General features: G+C 32.2%; 1 protein-coding gene across 7 annotated transcripts; it reads right to left on the bottom strand.

Moving 5' to 3' along the window:
* Positions 1-823: 823 nt before the first annotated feature.
* Positions 824-23758, bottom strand: LOC134276169 (regulator of G-protein signaling loco-like). Of its 7 annotated transcripts, none has more exons than XM_062758445.1 (6): positions 23622-23758; positions 9474-10067; positions 5246-5421; positions 3269-3423; positions 2989-3155; positions 824-2868 (listed from the first exon to the last, which is right to left on the bottom strand). In XM_062758445.1, exons 1-6 carry the CDS (start codon positions 23625-23627, stop codon positions 2683-2685), a joined length of 1284 nt encoding a protein of 427 aa, XP_062614429.1. In that variant the 5' UTR covers positions 23628-23758; the 3' UTR covers positions 824-2682. The 7 variants fall into 7 exon arrangements, with proteins under 7 accessions (XP_062614429.1, XP_062614428.1, XP_062614430.1 ...); XM_062758444.1 differs by lacking the exon at positions 23622-23758 and adding an exon at positions 17946-18096; XM_062758446.1 differs by lacking the exon at positions 23622-23758 and adding an exon at positions 17198-17222.
* Between the last annotated feature and the right edge of the window lie 983 nt (positions 23759-24741).

Below are 24741 nucleotides of genomic sequence, written 5' to 3'. Positions count from 1 at the left end.
ATTTCTCTTTTTGACACTTTTAAAAGATATCTCTTTCACTTTGAAAGAATCTCTTAAGATAAACTAAGAGAGATATCTCTTTCACTTTAAGTGTTATCTCTTTAACTTGGAAAGATATCTCAAAAAATTAAAGAGAAATCTCTCTAGGTAAAAGAGATATCTCTTTAACATTCAGAGATATCTCTTCACGAAAGAGATATCTCTCAACGAGTAAGAGATATCTGTTCAAGTAAAAGAGATATCTCTCCTATAAAAAGAGATATCCCTCTAAGTTTAAAAGCTATCTCTTTCTCATAGAGATCTCTCTTTAAGTTGGGTCATTCATCTTAAATCATTCAATAATAAACCACCACCTTACATCTATTGTTATCCCTCATCGTTCAATTTGGAAGAAGACCCAAAGAATGCAAGCCATCAAAATTGACTTGGAGTCTGCATGTGTCCTACATTTTTTAGAATTTTTTTATTCCCAAATTGCCTGTTTGAGCAGTTGTTGATTGAGCCAGGACAGGTAAATAGTAACTCAATATCTTCTCCTTTTGCAGATTCTTTCAACAGGAAATTCAGATAACCTACCCTATTCTAAACTGTTCCTTCTATATTTCAAAGACGTAAAATATTTGAAATCTATAATAAAATAGTTATAAACATATACTTTATCCTTATATGGCTGTTACTTTTTCAGGCACTATTAAAGTACGTCACTTTCAGTACTTTGATTAGTAAACTACCATGTGTTTTCCCTTCTTCAGCAATCTGGAGGTGTATTCTACGTGACTCATTTCAATTTTATTAATTCAAAATAAAAAGAAATCAAAATTAATAATATTTTTCATTTATTTTTATTGTAGTAAAAACTAGTACAAAACAAAGTTTCAAAAAGGGAAGTGGAAAATCTGGATATGAATGTTGGAACAACTTGACAACAAGAAATATGCCCAATAAGAAAAGAAGAGGAATCTGAAACATGATAAAATACACCATGCTCACATAATAACATGATTGTCACTAAACATGTTGAATTCAGATGGACATGACTTTTATTCAAATTAGCAAAAGTGATCTACAAAAGCATTCTTTGGAAATGAGGCACAGGGACCTCAACACATATATTTGGGGAAAAAACGATTGTCAAAGATTTGTTACAATATATTGCTTTCCCTCAGAAAAATTTAAAATTATTATGATTTCTTTATACTTACATAAAATGGAAATTGTGTTTTACTTCTACCTTAATATTTAAACATGGATACACATCTCAAAATAAAAAAGTAGGATTAAGGTAAAAATATATGAAGAAAATAGTAATTGGGGGTTCCAAATCACTTTGACATATCCAAAGTATTAGAGATATTAGTGCTTAAGACACAAAAATTTCACTGTCCTCAGTTGCAGTCAGTTGGACATACAATAAAAACCGGATGCTTGTTTGTTTAAAAATTCTTTCTGTGTGCTACTTTCCTCTACCTACACACATCCTGTTTTATCATGAAGTTTATATAAAAAAAAAACGTGACATGATTTTACAGATAATTAAAAGTTCATGGATAAATCATGTACATGTACTTCTGTCTGGGAAGATCAAAGTTCATATTTCCAGTCTTAAAAACATGATGGAAGTTAATATACATTTTAATTTTCAAATCTATCAGTTTTGTGTTTTCCCACAAAGAACATACAATGATGATGAATTGATAGAAAACCACATCCTTATCAATTAAAGATATCAGAAAATTAGAATTTTTGAATATTTTCACCCAATCTGATCTGAGCTAACATAATCACTTAATCTTTCATACTTTTTCAACATTTTCTTCTTGATGTGTCTATTTTACTGTATATTTTTAATTTTTGCCTTTTTTCAGGTGTTTAAATGTAATATAAATTTCTTTCAGAAACCTTCACCTGTTGGCCACAGATGGCACTCAAACATGTATCTATGTTCCTATCATAGTATATCATTCCTTGGCTATTCAGTGGTTGAGCCCGAGTCTTAAATCTCAAATCAAAGTAAAACAAGGGTACTGACTGGATGTAATATTTTAACTGCTAGGACTTCTAACTGTATGATTAGAATTAATATTTTAAGTACTTTAACTCATAAACTTATGATATGTGTGAAAATAAAGCCAGGTTCCATCTTGCAAACAACTGAGAAACATGATTATAAATTATCTGATTTAGAAACATTAAGGTTAAATTGAGTCTAGAGACTAGACATAAAAAATGGGCCTTTTTTAAAATTATGCTTATTTTCCTCTTTTTTTGTCTAGATAAACTTGGTTAATTGCTTTTTAAGTGTATTCCCCTTCAATAACTATTTAGATGTTTGCTTATATAGACAATATTCTACAGCAAATCATTGCTTGTAAAAAAAATCCACTCAAGTTGAAATAAAATGAGAAATGACAACTATAGAGTTTCATCCAAAAATTTCCATAAATTTTGGACATAATGTATTATAATACACATGTAATGAAACATGATACAAAAATGTAACAAATGTAACAAATATGATCTGTTTTTTGCATCTCACAAAACAGATGTCATGAGCATATAAATATCAAAAAACAACTTCATTCTATATACATGCCTGAAAGCTTTTGACTAGAATTTGAGATCACAGGAGTTTATATTTACAAATAAGCAACAGTTCATTTTTTGAAGTTAAAAAACTTCCCATCATGCTTTGGAACTTGACGTTGTATTGTTCAGTAACTGTAGATATAAGTCAGATTCAAGAAAACGTGGGTAAGAGTCTTTCTCCATTAAAGCTTGAATTTTTTTCTGTGCATCCTCAAATGTATGTCTTGTGGGATGTTCTAAGTTTGTCACAGTTATCATTCGTGTTTTGGAATCCAAATTGATCTGGAAAAAATAATTTCAATCCATTAATTACTACATTCATCAAATATATTATAAGTAACAAAAAATATATAATTCCAAAAAACATCAGAAAATTTTTTCTAAAGAAGACTAATTATCTACCTCTTTCGGTGCCTGAACGGCCACAAAGTCGCCATAGATTTTCTGACTCTGGGTGGGAAGCATTTTGGCGTCTTCACACTGTTTATACTCCTGACAAGCGATCCAGAACTCGAGGTTTTCCTCGCTGAATTCCGACCGTAAAAAGCCTCGGAACAACTCTAAACCACCTGTAAAAAAACGAAAGTAAAAATTTACAATTTCTGCCAGTATCAAACTTTTTAAAATTCATAAGTCATGCAATCTTTTAAGTTTTTTTTTTTGATAATGTGAGAACTTGTACCTTTATCGTTAAGTAGACTGTCGAAGGACCTGCTCCACCTCTGAGCCTGGTCAGACGAGGGACGTATAAAGGACGGGGTGTGACACTCTCCTCCGATCGCAGTATCTGTGTTCCTTCTTCTCAGGAACTGAAATTTCTTTTTCATATTCTTGGCTCTGAAATTAAGAAAAATTGAAATACATTAATTTGCAATCATAACAAAACTGTCAAACAAAAATTTAAAAATAAAAAATTTGCAGATGCAAATAAAAATTGAATTTGAATTTTTACCTCTTGTGAATTCGCATTTTAATGAAAGACATTATTCCATGCATTCTTCAACATTAATGACGAAAACATACATATACCACTATATTTATATCATATAAGATGGAACCTAGTGACAATCCCTCCTGGTTTAACCAATGGAAACCATTGGGTATGAGCTACCAACTAATCAATCGCAGAAGGAGTGTTAAGCATAATTTACAAGTTTGCTTTTCTACAATTAGCACTCTCTTTTCTTAAAGACCATTTGACTCATTGTTCAAAAAGTGGTCCTTTAGAAATGCATGTACACACAAACATAAAAAATTTTTGTAGGTATACATGAACTTTGATTGAAAGAATAGAAAGTCCAAAAAATTTACAGAAAACTAAGATTGCCTTACTATCTGATTTTTCTTTTTATATCAAATGAGAAATAAACAAGACAAGTCATGATACTTGCAAAATTGAACATATAGTCATTTAATTTGAAATAAACATGACAGTTTTGGTAAAAAAATCATATTAGAACAATTGGCGAACAAGAGACAATTCCCTCCATTCAATTCTATATACAGTTCTTTATTGCCCCTGCAATTCAGTCATACAACTCTAAATTATTTTATCACACCTGTAATTGTAATTATAAAACAGACAATACTGGCAAAATCTATTCCTGTTGGTGAAACCCAAAATTCACTCAAAATCTTGCAAGTTCTGCCCTTCAAAATAACTTTGTCAAATTGCATGTACTATTCACAATTATCCTTGGTAACATAAAACATATTCTCTATCAGGAAAATAAACCCAATGCATAACCTAATAACCTCTTCATAATCTTGCCAATCAAACCTAAGACTTTTAGCAAGCACATTCAGGAATGGACAGAAGAATAAGTGCAAAAATTAGTGAATTATCTTCCTGGTGCCCTTTAAGGTTATACTTATGACAGAAATCAATTTTCTTGCACCACTGCCAGAGCTTTTCTGTCTCTTTCTGACAACTGCAGCAATTGGTGTCACCATCTTTGACCTAGTAACAGCAAAATCCCTAAATACCATGTGATGCTGACAGTTATCTGAATTGTTTTCCATAAATGGGGAGAAACAGCGGAAACCTTAGAGTAGGGACAAACACCTTTTCTTATAGATGTTTCAGAAAAGGCAAATCAATCAAGAAACTTGAAAATTCATTTAAGATATATTAATTAGTTTGTTCACATTCCTTTTGAGCTGTCTTATTCTGATTAACAGTCTTTCCTTGATAATCAGGTGACAGTTGACCTTTAATTGACTTCTAGATGTCGATTTTAAAAATTGAGAATATGGCATTTTTCAGTGAACATTAAATATATATCTCAGAAAAAAACTGCAATTGAAAGGTAAAATAGCCTATATATATATCCAAAACTCTATAATGATGAAACAAAATGGTCAGACATTGTTGCAAATAATTCTTAGTTTTTGGTGTATTAGCTCTAACAAATAACACGAATTTGAAACTAGTTTTAAGCTTTCAAAATTCTAAAGACTTGAAAACTGTAAAACCTAAAGTAGAATCCATCTAATGTATAAAGAAGTAAAAACATGCAATGTCTTCCAAGTTCGAAAACAACAAAGTAAACAAACACACCTGATATAAAACTCACACCAGCAAAACAGGTTAAGTACATGTGGGAAGAATCTTAAAAATAGAGTTAACTTATCCTTAAAAACAATACAGTGAACTTACAAGTTGCTGGACTTTTTGTGGCGAGACTGTGAGTTGTTTTCTTCAGTTCCCATCAGGGCTGCGTCTGCTGAGCAGGTCTTGTAAACAGGTTTTCTAGCCGAACACTCCTTGCCTTCCGAACTGTTTCCAATCAGTCGTTGACTGAAGACTGCTAGCTCAGAAGCACGGCTTTCCAACTGCAATAAGGAAGTGTGAAAACTTCTGTTTAAAGTGGCGAAAGAATATTCAGATGTACACATATAACTTAACTGTAACATTCAAGCTAGTACTAATAAAAGCAAAAGTAATATATCTCATAGGCTGTAGTGCAATCAAGATTCAAAATCCACCCGAAAAGCCAAGAGGCAAAAGTGATATAGATTACAATGATGATGTATTATCAATTAACAATTGTTACTTTCATTCATATATTGACTTGATATATCCCAATGAACTTGAAATAAAGGACACCATGGAGTTTTATACATCTGCTTCTTATTTGGAAATTCTTTTAGAAAAATACATTAATGATAACCAAACAACAGAACTTTATGATAAACATAATGACGTCAACCTTTCTATCATCAGTTTCCCTTATGTAGCACATTCCTATCTCCTGGGGTTTGGAGGTTTTGGGTCTAGCTCCTAATTAATTCAATACACAAGAGCATGTTCTATGATATCAGATATCAAATGTCTTCTTTCAAGTCTACATTTTGCAAATACTATAGTCCATATACAATGTCCTTGTCAACATTACTGGTAAGTCAAATGCTGACTGATGTACATTTTTCATACTCATTGTTACCCCATTATTTAAACAATGAATTGTCTAGATTTTTCTGTTTGTCAAATCATGACAAAAAGCCTACACTGGATGTGACTGGTTGACAAGGGAATGACTTCTTCTCCATGGCCCTGATCCCATGTCTGGTATTTAAGAAGTCCATTTATTCGGCTCCAAATTTGAATTATTTCAATGGACTTTAGAGCTTTATTATTGTTCGTTATCTCGACATTTCATTAAAATGCCATCTTCTATGAAATTTTTCTTATTTTTTCTGTATCATCAGAAACTGACCTATATCAAGGACATAATTAATTCTTATACCGGGTATATATGCCATTCATTGAAATAAAAACTCCATGCATTCTTAAAAACCAATTAAATTTTACACCCAAAATTGAAATAAAAATCCATAAGTTAATCAATAAAATTGTAAAAAAAATCTGACAAACATTTTGAAAAAAATTGTTTAAGCTTTTCTGTTGTATAACAAATACGGCAACAACAAAGTTCCAAACATTATGACCAAATGGTATGGACAACAAATTAATATAAATTTATCGGTCGATGAAGTTTATAATAATAGTGCCTGGGGTATGGACGATCAGTATCAAGAAAACAACTTGTTTACATTTTCCATTAAGTTGTAACTGGTCAACATAATAGGTCTGACCAGAGGCCTAATTGTGAAGCAATCCTTTTTAAGTATAAATGGTCTATAATGAGATGTCGGTGAGAATTGGTACCATAATAATATGATGCTCGAACAAAGCCAGATCACAAATAGAATCTGTGAGTCCAACAATGCTCCTGACAAGGGCAGAAAAATATTTTCTCCTTTCCTCACTGTCAATATTTGCCCATAATGAGAGATGAAACCTTTGGCAATTGATCATGTTACACAATGGATACACAACATGTTTTCCCGATAATTTGTTCCAGGATCGTTTGCTAAATGCCGATTAAAACAAACAATTTTTGCTTTTAATCTGCAATCATGCAAGTAAACAGGCAATGTACTTTCAGCAGGTCAAACTTCTTCAAATAACACATGAGGTTTCATTTTTTTACTAATCATTATATTTTATTTGGTTATATGTTCCTGACACTGAAGACTACATCTCTATTCTCTAGCATTGCATTTTGCTATTCAGAAACTAGTTTACAATTAACGTTCCTTACCAAAATATGCTCATGTTAAAATCTAAGCATATTATATTAAAATTTAAAGAAGGAAAATGTACATTCATAATTTTTTGGCACATTGAGTATTTTATTTATTATACTGATTTGCACATAACAAATCTTGGAATTTATAATTTAAACAATTATAAAAAAAAAGTGAGGCCCTTCTCCCCTATTCCCATTGTGAGTGTTATGACTTTTTGGTGAGTTATTGTTATTTTTGGACACTATAGAAATGTACAGAATTAAAACAATTCTAACCTAAATCCAGCCATGTACAAAGCTCTAAATCTATCACAGTAAAAGGGGAATAACTCTCATAGAAACTGTGCACACTGTTTTCTATACAGGTACTTCTCTTTGAGAAAAAAAAAATCTTGAATGACTTTTTCTTGACATTTAGAAGTGATTATTAGAAAAAATACAAAAAGGTAATAACATTAATATAAACTAAGAGTGATATTTAATTTTTTTTCCTAAGACCTTTTAATTATGGTGGTAGCCCCGAGTGTTTGCTTTGTGGGAGGTGGGGTGTAAATTACATTTGTTACACTAAAGAATATCCCAGTCTGCTCATTGACTATCAGTTTTGAGTATGGGCCATCACTGGCATATATATGCATGAAAGTCTCAAGCCACTGTCTGGAGTAAACACATATAGCTAGCTCTCTCCTACACACGGCTGCTTGATCACGTAAAGTGTCCTATAGCTTAAATATTACAACTCTATTGTGAATGTCATGTCCAAGCAAAGATATTTTTTCCATCACAATCGAAATCAACAGTTGTATATCCAATGTTTCAAAATTTATTGATTTTAAGGTGAAGTAAAAATTTATTTTCATTTCTTGTTTATTGTTGTGTCAAAAAATAATTAAACCGTTAAACAAACATATATCACATCAATAACTACTATGGAATCACTAAAATGATTCATGATCGAGTGCCATTTTTTGCAGACTGTCAAAAACTTTATAAGCTCGGGGAATGTATTTTTTGAGAGGTACTTGATTTATTATGAAAAACATATTGCATATAGATTAACATTTATCCAGATAATAAATTGGTTGGTTATAAGGGGTACCCACAAATACTGTAAAACACTAAACCTCCAGGAAATACCGTATAAGTAGAAATTTTAGCGAGACACAAATTTAGCGATTTCTACCTAAAACTGGTATTTTTTTTTTTTTTGCGGGAAGTAGTTGAAGGGATTTTAAAATGCTAACTAAAGAAGCTATTACAAATAATACGCAATTAATTTTTAGCGATATTCAATTTTAGCGATGTCAGAACCCTCGATAATAATGCCAAAATTAAATCCTCGCTAAAAACTCTACTTATACGGTATAATTCACACTTGCTCCTCCCTCTGAAGATGCTGAATAGAGTACACAAATGGACTGTTATTGGTACATGTATGTAATTCATCTACTTCACTAGAAATACAATGATCTCTGGTCATACAGAGACTGTGAAAGTTACAACTTTTATCTACAGAATGAGAATTATCTCAAGAGGTCTGAGTATACTGAAATATAAATCAATATTAACCAATGTTGATACAAGTCACCATTCCTACAGTTATTCCTATGGTTTCTGACAGATCAGATGTATATAGGTATTACATCATGAGAAGGTCATCACCTGGATTAAGCACCAATAAAACTCAGAGGTTTATACTTCCTCAACCGGCAGTTAGTGCAAATAGGCCAATAGGTACTCTCTCTCTCTCTCTCTCTCTCAGTAACTTTGGGGAATCAAACTTTCTATTCAATAAATCTTGAGAATTTAACATCCCTTAAAATAGATAGCATCGGATACTTTCATAAATTTCAAGATATAAATTTAAAAGTTGTAATTCTCAATTCTTATCAGAAAATTTGAGAGGGGCAGGGTTGAAATTTTTATCAAACATTAGGCTGTTGGAAGTTGAAACTTTCAATACTTTGATGAATTTATGTCGTCCCCTTTCACATCAACATCTCAAAAGGAACACTTATCAAGGTACACATGCTTTTTTAAAATGCACCTTCACATTTTTTTTGGAGGGGGAGAGGGGGCTTTATTATTTACTATACTAATTTTAATATATATTACTTAATAATAATTTAAATGATCTCTATGGATATTTTAAAAAGTTATTCTATAGAAATTTTCTATTTATATTACATAACTATATATTACTAGTCACCTGAAAAAAAAGAACATTTCCTCAGAAGGATTTAGCTTTTTTTTTGTAAAATCGAAACAATACAGAATATCCTAGACACTTACTGTATCTTCATCGTCTGTGCTCTTCTCCAAAAAGTGTGTAGGAATGTCTTTTTCACAGCCTGCACTCTGACTACGCCTTAGGGGTCTGGTAATCATTCGACGGAACCGCCTCTTTTTGGAATCTTTCTCTTTCTTCGTATATTTCTGTTCCTTATTCAATGAGAGCTGTGAGGTTTGGGACTCGGACTCTGAAGCCTCGGTTGATGAGTCACAGTGAAAAGACGGTCTATTTCCTGAGGAAACACTGTCAAATGACTTATCACAGTCTGTGGATCCGAACGAGTCCGCGGGACTGCTGCAGTCCTGGGCCTTGGTGCGGCTAATTCGGCGCTCCATCATACGCTGCCGCCAGTTCTGTTTAATGTCCCTGACACCCTCGTTTTCACTGATTGCACATTTCTCCTTCAACTGACCAGATAAGTCGGTGGACTTCAGTCTCATTTTGTTCCCAGGATTGGTGAGCTTCGTGGCAAAGTCCTGAGCGTGCTCACTAGAATCCTCCTGTTTGGGATTTGTTAAATTTCGCACAAAGTCACTCAAATCAGTGCTGATTTGTTTTGATATGGGGGAGGTCGATTCTTCTAAGTGGACTCCCTGTAAGAAAAAAAAACAATCTTAAACTATCGGTGTTGATAGAAAAAGAGAAGCACTTGAAAGAAATAGAGAAGCTCTTTCAACACATGCCTGATCAAAGCTTTTTTCCCCCTTCTAAACTGTCAAAATCTTATCCATGGCAAGTTCTAAATATCCCAAACATGCTGGAATTTTGAACCTTATCAAATCTACACGAACAAATATGAATTCCTCCACTTCATAAATTCATATTACATGTTGTCAGCCCCACAATATTTTGACAGGTTGCTAATTCCCCATCAAAGATTCTAGAAGATACATGCCAACATAAAAATATGAAACATAATAACATTTTCTTCTTACTGATATATTTTCCAGAAAAAAAAATTCCAAAGCAAGAATACATGTATATACCATTTCTTATATTGGAGAGAGAATGGAACAAAAACTGCTGAAGTGCATTCAATAAATGGTGTCAATATTCCCTTATAAAAATGTGATAAACAGTCAAGAAAGAATTCTGTGAAGGAAATGCTGGCCAACCCTTTCCTGTACTTACCAGTAAGTGTGTAATCTGCCACTGTAATATTTAGTCGTGTGACAGCAGTAAGGGGGCATACGCCACGCCAGGTCCACACAAGTAATATATCAGGTGTGTGATACTCTAGCTGACAAATATTATGAATGGCAGAAAAAAAAGAACAAGCCCCCTAATAAATCAATGGCAGTGTGTTTCCGGCCACACAGATTTATAAACAGGTATGCTTGACACACCTGGTCAATTCTCTTAAATATTGTTTTTCCTTTCCAAACACTAACTCCCCCTACATCCTTAATAACACGGGATGTTTTTATTTTTTTTCTTTAAAAGGAACTCTTACGAGTTGTAGCGACAGATCGTGTGACACATTTTTCAGCTTCAAAGAATCTCAAAGGGATAATATTTTGTCACAATGACCTCTCCCTTAAGTACAGTCATTGACAAATAAATAATGTTTACATGAAGTACAATAATATCATCTGCTCCCACGTAACCTCAGGCTTCTATGTTTAATTGCTTCATTCATGAAAAGAGCAGTTTTGCGAAAAAAAAATAATTCCAATATAAAATATTTGAAACATTAAAGTTTCTGTTAAACATTTATACAACATGTACACCAGAATATCCAGGGAAGATTTAGATTTTTTTTTTAAAGAAAGTCAAAGAATAAATCTTAACTAAAAGGAAAAAAAATTATTGTGGTTTCATATTCTGCAATATACCGGTACTAAGGTTTACAGACATATAAAATTAAATGCTAACTCTAGATATTACCTTTCTTAATTGGCGAAAAAATTTCCAAAACCACATTTCAAATAAATATTCTAAGGTCTTATTAAATAAACCTCTAAATTGACACTGAAATTAATTTTGATCTACTTTAGTTAAAACAAGATGTAATTTTCATCAGTTAGGAAGACTTTTGACAGTTTTGGGGTGGAGTTTAAAGAATGACGCCATTTTTGCGCTGTTCCTGCACCTAATGGATCTGTTTAAACTCTCCTATCCTCCAGTATCAAACATCAGGGGGGACATTCTCACCAACACTGAAAGACGGAATTGTCTAGGAGTGATATCCTACGTGATTTTCCTCACAGAAAATACTCATGCCATATCCTGGTCGTGTATTGATAAAAAAATTGAAATTGAACAAGCCGACATATAATACAATTGATGAAATATTTAAGGTGATTTCATTCTTAGATTTCATCTCAGCATTTGTTATTATAAAAGAAACTGGAAACCTTTGTATAGTTATAAAACCTACAACTCCCTCGCAAAGATATATTCCTCTACCTTTTACACACAGCTGATCATGTAGTATATTAAAATCACTTGTTTTAGTAATGGACAAGATTATATGCATTACTCCCTCATATCTATTTTTGACATCAAAGTTTTACTAGTTCATTATTGAGGCTTACAAGTGCTATGAATTTACTATTAGTGGTTCAGATTTTTGGTGTCTTTTGCTATTTCCATAAGTCATTAGATGGTACTAAATTTAGAGATGACGATTCTACATGAAGATCAAGAGACAGCCAATATGTGAGCACATCGTGCCTAAAAATACACTTCTAATTATAAGATAATTAACCTTAAATCACAATCCGTAAATCCCCCCTCACAAAAAATCATCACAAGTATGACATATTTCAAGCCACATAACTAAGAATAAGCAGCCTAATTCTAGTTTTCAATTATTGATAATAGATCATAAATGTATCATAATATGCTGATTAGCACCCCTATCCAAGTCAGGTCAGAACATTACTTATTTCCATGATCCAATAAAAAGGGATAATTCTTAACAAGAGGCCCAGGGGCCACATCGCTCACCTGAGCAAATCGTAGGAAAAAACACAAATCAGATCAAATCTGAAAAGTTTATTAAAGGTGAGGGGGGGGGGGGGCTTGAATTTAAAACTACTTAAGAATGCTTTCATACTAATACAGCATATGACTTAGCTGTTCTTGATAAAAAGATTCTTTAAAAACATTTTCTTCCTATACTATCACTAATCATTGCTTTGAAGTACTTGAGAAGAAGATTTTTATAAAGATTTTTCCTTTATATTCCTATGTAAAACTTTGATAAGCCATTGTGGCCCCACCCTACCCCTGGGGGTCATGATTTGAACAAATTTGAATCTACACTACCTGAGGATGCTTCCACATGAGTTTCATCTTTCCTGGACCAGTGGTTCTTGACAAAAAGAGTTTTAAAGATTTTCTCTATATACTCCTATGTAAAAGTTTGATCGGCCATTGTGGCCCCACCCTACCCCCAGGGGTCATGATTTGAACAAACTTGAATCTACACTACCTGAGGATGCTTCCACATGAGTTTCATCTTTCCTGGACCAGTGGTTCTTGACAAAAAGAGTTTTAAAGATTATCTCTATATACTCCTATGCAAAACCTTGATCAGCCATTGTGGCCCCGCCCTACCCCTGGGGGTCATGATTTGAACAAACTTGAATCTACACTATCTGAGGATGCTTCCACATGAGTTTCATCTTTCCTGGACCAGTGTTTCTTGAGAAGAAGACTTTTAAAGATTTTCCCTATATACTCCTATGAAAAAGTTTGATCGGCCATTGTGGCCCCACCCTACCCCCCAGGGTCATGATTTGAACAAACTTGAATCTACACTGCCTGAGGATGCTTCCACATGAGTTTCATCTTTCTTGGCCCACTGGTTCTTGAGAAGAAGATTTTTTAAAAATGCCATTAATTTTTCACTTATTCATAATTATCTCCCCTTGGAAGAGGGTGTGGCCCTTCATTTGAACAAATTTGAATCCCCTTTACCTAAGGATACTTTGTGCCAAGTTTGGTTGAAATTGGCCCAGTGGTTCTTGAGAAGACGTCGAAAATGTAAAAAGTTAACGACAACGACGACAACAACAACGACAACGACGAAAGACAACGGACAAATTTTGATCAGAAAAGCTCACTTGAGCCTTCGGCTCAGGTGAGCTAAAAATTACACAGCAAAACTCATGTCTACAGGTCAGATTTGACTGAACTGACTGTTCAGTTTTGACTAGCTTTCCCCCCGTGTCTACAGGTCAGTTTTGACTTTACTGACCAGTCAGATTTGACTGGACTATAACCACATGTCTACAGGTCAGATTTCACTAGACTAAATGGTCAGATTTCACTAGACTGATCTCATGTCTTCAGGTCAGATTTGACTAGACTGATCTCATGTCTTCAGGTCAGATTTGATTAGATTGACCACATGTCTACAGGTCAGATTTGGCTGGACTGATCTCATGTCTACAGGTCAGATTTGGCTGGACTGACCACATATTTACAGGTCAGATTTGACCGGACTGACCCTATGCCTGCATGATGTACTTCTGTTTAAGATCTGTCACTCTGACCCACTAACTTACTAACATTTCTTTAAGTGTGTACGTGACAGGGATCAGCAGGGATCTTCCAGAATTCCACCACATGTGGTGGGCACTATACTGACACCGTACATGAATGCAGAGACACTAATCACATTGTTCATCCATCTCCGAGTAAGAACAGAAATCTTAAGTTTACATTTATCAAGAGCCATTCATCAGCAAAAACAGATAATTCTTCTTCCTATTGATTTCTAAAATATTTCCATGTGTTATAAGATAATATTGAATTGAAAAAAAATATATATATATAGACCACACAAAAAATAAAATGTTACAAATTTTGTTCATACATACAAAGATAATGATTGAAATAATTTAACATGCAAGAAATTCAAAATATAACATATTTAAGTTCTAATTCTAAAAAATAAAGTAGGTTTCAGTACAATACATGTATTTAAAATAAAGAGTAAACAAAAAGATTATGAAATAAAAATGCATTCAAGACAAAATGAAGAACAAATTAATTCTCTGTATATATACTAAACTAAAAATGAAATGAAAAATTCTAAGAAATACAGCAGTCTTACTGTGAATCCCTATTTCATCCTTTCCCATAGTTTTACGAAAACCTTATATATTATTGAGGCTTGTATTGCGGCATTACGCAAATAATCTTTTATTAACCAAAAAAATAAACTGATACTACTGATTATCCATAGCCATTTCACAATAATTACGCAATAATATTGGGGATAGATTCAGTACACAATTGTGGCTATAAACAAATTAATCCTTCACCAAAAGTTTAATAAAATATTACACATTTTTTCACTGAATAATTAATAAATGATATGACGTAAATAGGAAAGGGAGACCATATGGCAAACTGCATTCTGGGACCACTCATCTAATAACATCGCAGCGCTGACACTGTGCGAATCATTATCAACCCATCTTCTATTGACGTTGTGCTCTGTTGTCCTTTTACGTTGTTGCCCAAACAATACATATATCAAATAATTATTCAAAATATTTACACAAAAAGAAAATGTCAACCCATTTTTCCTTTGTTTGGGATGTTCATTAATCTCGATCAACAGTAATTAAACTGCTTTATTGAAAGGAATAATGTGTTCGTATTAAATACTCAGGAGACATCACATGCAAAATCTACGCATCATTTCATCTCAAATTTCATATTGTCCTTAAACAAAATAAAGAAAACATGGAATGAATATTTACATCAGATTTTAGAAATTTTGTTTCTTTTTTATGATAATACAATGCCAGGTATTAACATTCACCATAAGAAATGGCAAATAAACTTACCGTAATTGTTTCAATTCCAATTGCCAATATGTCTAATGCCAGATTTTTAACAAGTTATAATTAAGTAAAATACTAAATATAGGTATATGAACAGTAAAACATGATTAGAACAAAGTGCCAGGGCCCAGGGACAGTCAATTCTGCTTCGTTAATTCATTATATCTGTGAAGTTTACAATATATTTTGAACTCACAGGGAATAAAAAAACACTGCACTGTGTCCATTCATCATAACCGTGTGTGCTATATAAGTGTGTTTAATACTGTATATATTTATAATATATATAGAGAGAGAAAGAGAGAGAGAGGGGGGTTGATTTGGTACTAATATTTAAGCCTAATTAAATATATGTATTTTCTAATGAGATGACGAATTCCAACTCACAGCAGCAGTTGATAAATTATTGAGCCATAATTGATCAAATTTAGGAAGAGAATGAAGTAAAAACCCGTTTTCAATAGATTTCAATATTTTACTGTTATCCAGTTACCCAACCTAAATCTGTTTGTACAGAAAAACAAATAGGAACTCCCCCTTCTTTCCTTTTTTTCTGGGAAGTATTGAGTTTCAAAATTCAATATTTATTGCAGTTTTTTCAGCCCTGAACGGAAACTCCAACTACCGACTCCATTAGAATAAAACCACAGAATTCAAGACTTCCTTTCCAAGCAGCATGTGTACCTGTTTTAACCTTGTAAACCATACAAAAGAAACATGACAATGTAATTTAGATTAGTGATCTCCATGGGTGGGGGGTTTATCAAACTCATCTTTTTTTTATTTAAAGCCTTTAGTACAATAAGGACAAGCCGTACATGTGAAAATTTTCTCTGTTATTGGGTACCTATATTCACACACATTTGTTGCTGTACCCAACATAAATTCACTTAAAAAGTTCAACCTTTCTAACAGAGATAAATTATACTTTATACAACCCTGTAAATGCTCTGTCTTTATCATTTACTTAAAAACCTATATGATATATCACTGAATATTAAAATTGATAAATCATACATGAGAACAATCTATTAATTCATGTAAAATACATAATTTCTTCTCCCTTTCACTGAATTAAATTCTACAAATTTAATCATGCCTGTACGAGTATAAACATTGTTTATTGATGTATTATTTACCTTTTCTTCAAATCAACAACATTAATTTTATTTTCTGTACTCTGTAACCTTAAACCACTAATAGCTTACCATTGCTCGAGGACAAAGAAATTTGATTCTAAAATATCTGGAACACCTCTTCACCATTCTAACTGTATGTAGTACGTACTTCAAATTGAAATCAATAATGATAACAAAAAAAATCATGATCATATATACTGAATATTTCTTCCGTTTTAGCATCCGTCATTCTTCAAACAATGGTTACAATTTTTTAGCCTTTCCAATCAAAATTATAATTTTACCGACTACAATTCTAGAAAACCTAGTTTTATACAAAGCAACACTTGGAAACAATACGAGTTCACTTCCTCTGCAAAATACAAATCATTGACATTTTCCTGGGAATCGTTACACTTAATTCAGTTCAAGTGCAGGTTTGGCTATTTCTAAAACTGAGTCATTCAATTAATGGATCATATTCCACATATCAAGGACATGCCATGTTTATTGCTTGATATCAAACAAAGCAAAACCACAAACCATAATTACAAGAATGTGCAAAGTGGTAAAATTGTCATATTTTCAGCAAGAATTATAAATATATATAGTCACTCTACCATGAATTATTGTAAATGGCCTCAATATTTTAAAGTAGCTTCATTTTTTCATTGATAAGAAATGAAAATAGATGCTAATTTGATAAAGTAGTTGAACTTGGGAAGAAGAATTATTAAATGCTCTAAAATAAAAATCAAATTTCAGCAGACTTTTCTGAATAAGTTCTCATCCACTCACCATTAAACATTAGCTGAGCTTCTCTTATCTGGCTAATCTTCGTAGTAATGGGGGTAAAACCAGTTCTGAGAGGTTAATAAGTATATGTAGTAAAAATTCCTCTTGACCAAAACAACATAAGGTCTGACTAACATATGCCCATTCTCCATTAACAGTTGTTTACACTTATCACCAGAAGTCATTCGTCTGGATAAAACATGTTACAAATACAGTAACTCCAAAAAATCAGGGTTGTTGCCCAACTGCTTTGTTTGTTTGCTTCTTGAGTGAGTGGCTTTTCTCTCTTTGCTGATTATAGACATTATCATTAATATATGATTTATCTCTGAAGTATTTTTGGCTCCACTTGTAAAGTTGTGGTATAGTCTCAGGATAAGTGTGATAATAAAAGTATTATGAAAGTTTCCACAGTAATTCAACTATCCAAAACAAAAAATTCTGACGTAACTATAATAATGAAAGATTTTGAATTGGCATTGCTGGAGGTATATAGTGATAATATTGCTCAAGATGTAAGCCACAATGCTAATAACAAGTCAATCTCCTGAACTTTTCAGTACATTTCAATAATGACTGAAAGAATGTTTAATAATCTGCTAATATCTCTAATTCACTTCACACCTTATAGGTTATCATAAATGCCATCTCTAATCTATGTAAAATCAGATAGTATATATCTTTCCAGAATTTGACCCTTTCCATCACTCAAGAAGGATTTAATAAAATCTAGGGATATGCAAAGACCTACCTGCATAAGATACCATAAAAGTCACTTTATCATGAAAATCCTGAACAAAACCAAAACACAATAAGCATAATGAAAATCTGTCTATACATCTTTGAGAAGAAATCTGGAGTCAGGAATTACTTTTCGTAAATCTACGCCATCTCTCCAAGACTTTTACCACTAACTACGAAGATATGCAGATGAAATTAAGCCACTATTCTGTACTCTGTTCTGTCATCTGCCACAATAAATAGCTCAGAACACGTACATCAGGCAGTCAGATCTGCAGTGGTTAGGTGAAATACCTTTTCTGATTCTCAGGCTTTTGTCCAAGTTTCCCCCCACTCCATACTGTAAAGTCTACCCTGTTACTATAATATCTACTGACAATCGGATTGTACAATCAGCAGATTTTTTCCTCTTTTTTTTCAATTTTCCGAGTAAGTACAAATTACACATAAATTACACACAAACCCATAACTTCAAAATACAAACATAAAGTAAGAAATCCTAAATTAACACTTTGACAGGAAATTATATTCCATCTAAGACTTTCCATTTTTACCCTGATCTATTATTTTATACAAACAATTATACATGGGAATGATTACTGGCTCGGCAATGCTAGGTATTTTTGCCGTGCAGACAAAGCGGGAATTTGGCATAGTGTTAGAGTAAAGGTTGGTGTATTCTAGAATAATACGCTTTTTATTCCTCCATCCTGAGGAACAGAGGAGAAAAATCTCACCATATCTGCTTATTTATATACTTGTGTAAAATGGCAATATTCTCTCCAGCTACCCTAAATAGTTTCCTCCTATATCAAAATTCAAAATCAAAACAGCACCTAAATTAAAATTTAAATCAGAACAGTGTGTCTATACATTTACCACAGACAAAAAAAAATTTTTAAAAATCAGAAAAACTAAATACAATTCAATCCATCAATGATTATGAAACTCAGTCTTCACCATTGCAATTTTGGGTCACAATGCCATGATAAAAAGCTGTAGCAATTTTAATTATATTTTGTGAAAGGTTTAAAGATTGAATAAAAGTGTACATTTGTTCTTTTTCATACAAATTTTAATTCCTTTTCTTCTAGATTTGGTCAAATATACAAAATATTATAACCCCAAATACAGGCAAATACATAAAACATTAAAATTATTGAACTTTTTCCTAGCTTCCCTTTATGATCTACATCTCTCATGAAAAACAACCTACTTCAGTCACTCTCCAGAGACAAATTTATGCAACAAACTCTACAGTTTCTCAGTTATATATATATGGTTATCATACCTTAACTACTGGCTCAATAAATGTACCATTCTGCATGAGCATAATTCCTAGCTACAGCAAAACTCGTTTAGTACGAACACAGATATTGTGAATTCAAGGATATAGCGAAGTTATTTTGGATCTCCAGCTATATAAATTTAACACAAATTCCTTAGGCCATTGTAAATAAACTGCTAGATTCTCATTCGAATTTTTTTAAAAATCGAGGCGGGCGGGTGGCTTTTATTTTATATTTTTTATTTTTTCAATTTTGCAGATTTTTTATTGACCTGATCAATCGGTGTAATTTTATCTACAATACCCGAATAAAAGTCATAGTAAGGGTTCAATTATCTCTTACTTCACATCATCACCAATCTTTTTCAACCAATGACCCTTGTTTAAAATATATACACATGTATTACAGCAATTACCATCTTTTCAGCTGTCAAAATCATGTTGACTTTCGCTATATAAATAGAATGGTAGAACACGAAGAAAAACAGAAATAAAAAAAAATCGAGGCAGAGTTATATGGATATAACATAATATAACAAATTACGGATATAACAAAATAATTTCATAGGTCCCAGTGACTTCGTTATAACCGAGTTTTACTGTATATATCATTGAAAATACACTTTTAGTTACAGCAAGTATCTCACAGTAAATTCAGCTAAATAAAAGACAAACTCATGTGTTGATCACAATTATATAGCTTCATACAGACTTTTGTTCTATTGAGCACAGAATTTAGCTAAGAATTCTAAAAATATAAACCCCAATAAACTTACAGACTATATCAAGCATTAGTTTCAGATTACATCATGCTGACCTGAGTACTTAGAAACTTTACAATATTGAGCGTAAATTAGCTACAAAAATTAAAATGAGAACATCCAACTTCGCTACAGTCTATATCATATTGAGCAAACTTAGTTTAAAATACTGTATTGTTCAGCACATGCAACTTAATACCTAAAGACCAAAATATCTTATACAACTTTAATAGCTACATCCCATAGCATATTGCGAGCCAGCATAGCTACAGACTGCAATAGATTATAAAGCAAATTATTTTTTTTTCGGTTATATAAACTACAGTCTACTGTCACTGATTCATATTTCACATACTTCAGTTATAGGCTGTTTTTATTTTATTTACATCTTTTGAATTGTTATATTGGACAATCTCAATTTTTTTCAATAAAAGCAAACATTTTCTCAAGGACTTGTCTGAAAATGATACTGAGTAATTAGGCATTCAATATTGCCATTAACCCACTACAACCTAAGTGAATTTCAGCCCCTTCAAAGCATAATTTTTAATCATTTACAACATCAGGCAAGATACGAAAACATCGAATAAAAATTTAACATTATTTTATTTTTTTCTATGTTTAAACTGCAAACACTGAATACTGAAAAAAGCAGTGTATCGCGATTCCCCACAATGCCTCATTCTAAAACAGCTCGATACCTCAAACCACTCAATAGGGATACAAGTGCTAATTAGCTGCTTAAATATGTACATCAATATTTTCCCCAAATTAGATCTGTATATTGTTCCTAGGAACAAGTAGTGCTTGTGTTTGCGATATGACACTCTATCGACTACGATATACAAACACCTATCCTCCACTCACCAGCACAATAATTGATGGAGGGGACAAGAAATCAATGTATTGGATACTTTATAGGTCATTTATTATGTATAGCAAATCATGTTATAGGTCTTGTGAAATCCCCAAGTATTGTCATGATTTTTTTTATTTTCCGATCATTATTATATACTTAGTGATAAAACCTATATAGTTTAGAGAAGAATAACTGCAATATTACTGAGAAAAGAGATTAAATAGATATACATGTACTTCATTTGATTAATTGATTAGTTTTATTGATGAAATAATGAGAAAGATTTATTAACCATGTAGATTAATTTGCAGCATACATCTTTAAAGTATCATTTATGCTGACTACGTTATTGTCATAGACACATCAATAAAATTCCTTAATCATTGGCACTAGAAAATCTAAATCTATAAAAAGAATTCACACAAAGAGATTGTTTTTTCTTCCTTCTTCTATTCATGGTACATGTAATATAGACCTTCATTATTGCCTTTGATGTAGAAGTCTGAGGGAAATTATGAGCGAAATTTCCTTTCCTGTCTTGATACTTTAACTTAATGACTGCATGCTTGTATTTTATATCATCTCAGATTCCCTTAATTTGAAAGATATTAACTTAAAGCTCAAGGAAAAAAACAATAAGAAGGGTAGATGCAGACGATTATGAAAGATCAATTTTATAAAACATAGCTCAACAAATCTTATAAGAAAGCAATGTTTGTCACAGTCTCTGATTTTTTTTTTGGGGGGGGGGGGGATTTGTTTTTGATTTTTTTTTTCCCATAATGCTCTTTATCTTATTTCTTACACTAACACATTTTTTAAATAAACACACATCAAAAGATTCTAATGTGCACTTAAGCCTTATATAAAATGCAAATGGATGATTTTTTTTTGGGGGGGGGGGGTTAACAAAGTTTTTAAAAAATGCAAATTGACAAGAAATTGTTTTAAAAATGAGAGATACAGTTCACTACATAATAATATGATGGAATAACTATTTTTTAAAATAATGTAATAAGCAAAACTTAAGATACTTACACAGTAAATATTTTATTTGGAGAATTTACTCCTTGAAAATTTGCTGTCAAAAGAGAAACTCTTTCAAGGGGCATAACTCTCTTTGAAAAATATTGTTTCTTCATACCAAGTTATAATTTCTTTTATTGTAGATGATTCCTGTTCTGTCAAATGTTTTGAAGAGCCATATGCTTCATAATTAATACACAACTAATTATCCGGTAAAACAAAACTAGGTATACCTCTAATTTACATTTGTGACAGTCTCTGTGAGATCTTAACAATGCGACATGTGATATATGATATACGTATACAAAAGCACTCATTTTAGTTCATCCCTCCCCACTTCTCTACTGGCTATCAACATCCATCAAAAGCTCCTCATATAAAACCAAATATTGTCTGGTGAAACCCAGAGGGAACATCATCTAGGAAGATCTAAAAGCCTAGGGGGTCCTCAGGGACTTCGGCAATGTCATTCAGAAATGGTGGCTCCATTCCATTATTGTCAAAAACTCAATAACTCTATTACCAACTTCCAAATATGATGACAAAGAATTGATAAGGCATTGATAATGTTCTCATGAGGCTTCCTAATTAAATCTGGGTGCTAAATACAGCGTACTATCTCAGTAAACCTGTGCTCCTTTTACCTCAGTCAATAACAATTATGGTTGTTAAACGATTAATTTTTTATTTTCCATAGTAATTGTTGCTCCTGAATGTCTCTCTAATTTAAGAATGGATAATTCACCAAGTTATTAATAAGTCATTTTCCAAAGGAAAATAAAATTTCAACAACATAAAAATACTGTAAACTCGGCTACTTGATCGTCAGGTGTGTATCATACCATTTTTAAAACATTTGAGAAGTCTACATTTGTATACTGTAGCAACAGCACTTCAGAGCAAGTAGAAAAGTGAAAGTTAATTGGTACAGGTAAAATTGTTTTTTAAAAAATTAGACCTTAAAAACATACCTTAAATTCTTCATTTCTAAATAAATACACTTTGCAAATATATAATTATGAACATGCATATTATTAAGTAAAATAACATGCTTGTGCATTTAAAAAATATTATTTAAGAAATTTTGAAATTATTTTACATTACAAACCATCATGCTTAATGATCCTGCATCAAAAACAGAGGCCATGAATGTAAAGTACTAAGTCACACAGTATTACCATATAGCAATTACACCAATCACAAATATAGAGGCATAGAATTTCTTACAATCATGTACCCGATAAATATACAATTTCTTACTGCCAATTCTACTCTCAATATGATATATATTCTACTTTTTTTTTTACATTTACTTCTACATTTAGGATTTCAGACTGTCAGGAGTTCAGTTTCCTCTTGTCATTCATATATGTATCAATTTCTTTTTTCACTTCTAAATTAAAATTCTCACCTTTTTTTTTTTTTGAGAAGCTAAGTTTTAATACCATCAATATTTAGAACTGCATTTTTCCCTTTTCACTATTTCCAGCAGAAAGAGCAATATGTGAAAGGGTTTTTTTTTGCAACTTATTCATAAATGAAATTCTTCAGTTACCGGTACATGTGCACATGTGCATACACAGGCATTGAAAATTGCTTTTAAATTTATATGCCATGCACTTTCTTTATTTCAACAATTGAAATCTTAAAATTTAGATTTAACATTTCATTTCCATGCAGTGATTATTTGAATTTAAAATAAATATTTAAAACATCAAAGAAAAAAATCCTCTTCTTGTGTTAATTTCTTACCCTCATTGTAATATCAATTTTATCCACAATGGCAGAAAAAGAAATCCTTCTTTGTGTTTGACAACAAAATCTCTGTTGTTATGTTTCCTTTATACACATGCCATGTGCCCCTCTCTTTCTCACTTCATTCACAAAACTTGCAGTCCTGGGGCTAACTTCATTCAAATAAACCTAATGAAACAGATCCTGATTGGCTGACAGTCTCCCCTAGCATTGATTATTTCCCTTTTCAATAATGGCTTAATTATGAACCTGTAAAAGTCACCCAGGAGTAGTGACTGGTGCACGAGAGAGCCGGAATTAATATTGATGTAACATCAGGGGTTTTTACACAGTGACTGTCCACAATTATTGGGTACTCTCTTTGCAGACTCAGATAATGAGGTACTGTTGATACAACAGTAGCACTAGATGCCTTAAAAGATAGATTCAATACTTCAGACAGCTTACTCACTTTTACAAGTCTTTCTTGCTACTCAATCCCCGTTTTTTTTTCCCTGGTGCACTTTAATGTAGCCTCTTTCTTTCTATAACAATGTATTTGTACTTTATGCCATAATATCTTTATATATATATACATCTACATTGATGAAGCAGCTGAACTTTTTCTTTTTACCAAAGTTTTAAAATATCTTTAAATTATTGTATCAATAATTAAAAAGTAGTGGGTATACATGCACTTCCAGTTTTTAAAAGTAATAAATTTTAAATTTAATGTACTAGCTATTACAGTCTTCCTATAAAGCTGTATTAATAATTTTAACAACTGTTTTCCTGTTTTTAAAAAAAATCACCATTCTTTTCGACATCAATAGAGAGAGCTATTCACCTTAAAGTTTAACTTTATGAATTAATCTAAAATTACTTATGTAACACCAAGAGTGAGAAAAATCTTTAGTACATTTTAAATCATACTACAATTAATATAGAATCTGTTCAGCTATAGTTTAGTCCAACCTTTAAAGAGCAAAAAATAGAACTGGACCTTTGACAGTGCTGTACATGTGGCATTTAGATTCATTTGATGTTGAAATTTCTTTGAGCAGGGAGCTTGGAAAGAGACCCTAATAACCCCCCCCTCCCCTCCACATTGAGTCCATTGCAAGGGAAAATCAGAAGT

This window comes from Saccostrea cucullata, unplaced genomic scaffold (assembly GCF_032062105.1).
Source record: "Saccostrea cucullata isolate Sc308-1 unplaced genomic scaffold, CSIRO_AGI_Scuc_v1 ctg95, whole genome shotgun sequence".
Taxonomy (NCBI): Eukaryota; Metazoa; Mollusca; class Bivalvia; order Ostreida; family Ostreidae; genus Saccostrea; species Saccostrea cuccullata.
The sequence above is the reverse complement of the archived record's forward strand: the minus strand, read 5'-3'. Positions and strand labels throughout refer to the sequence as shown.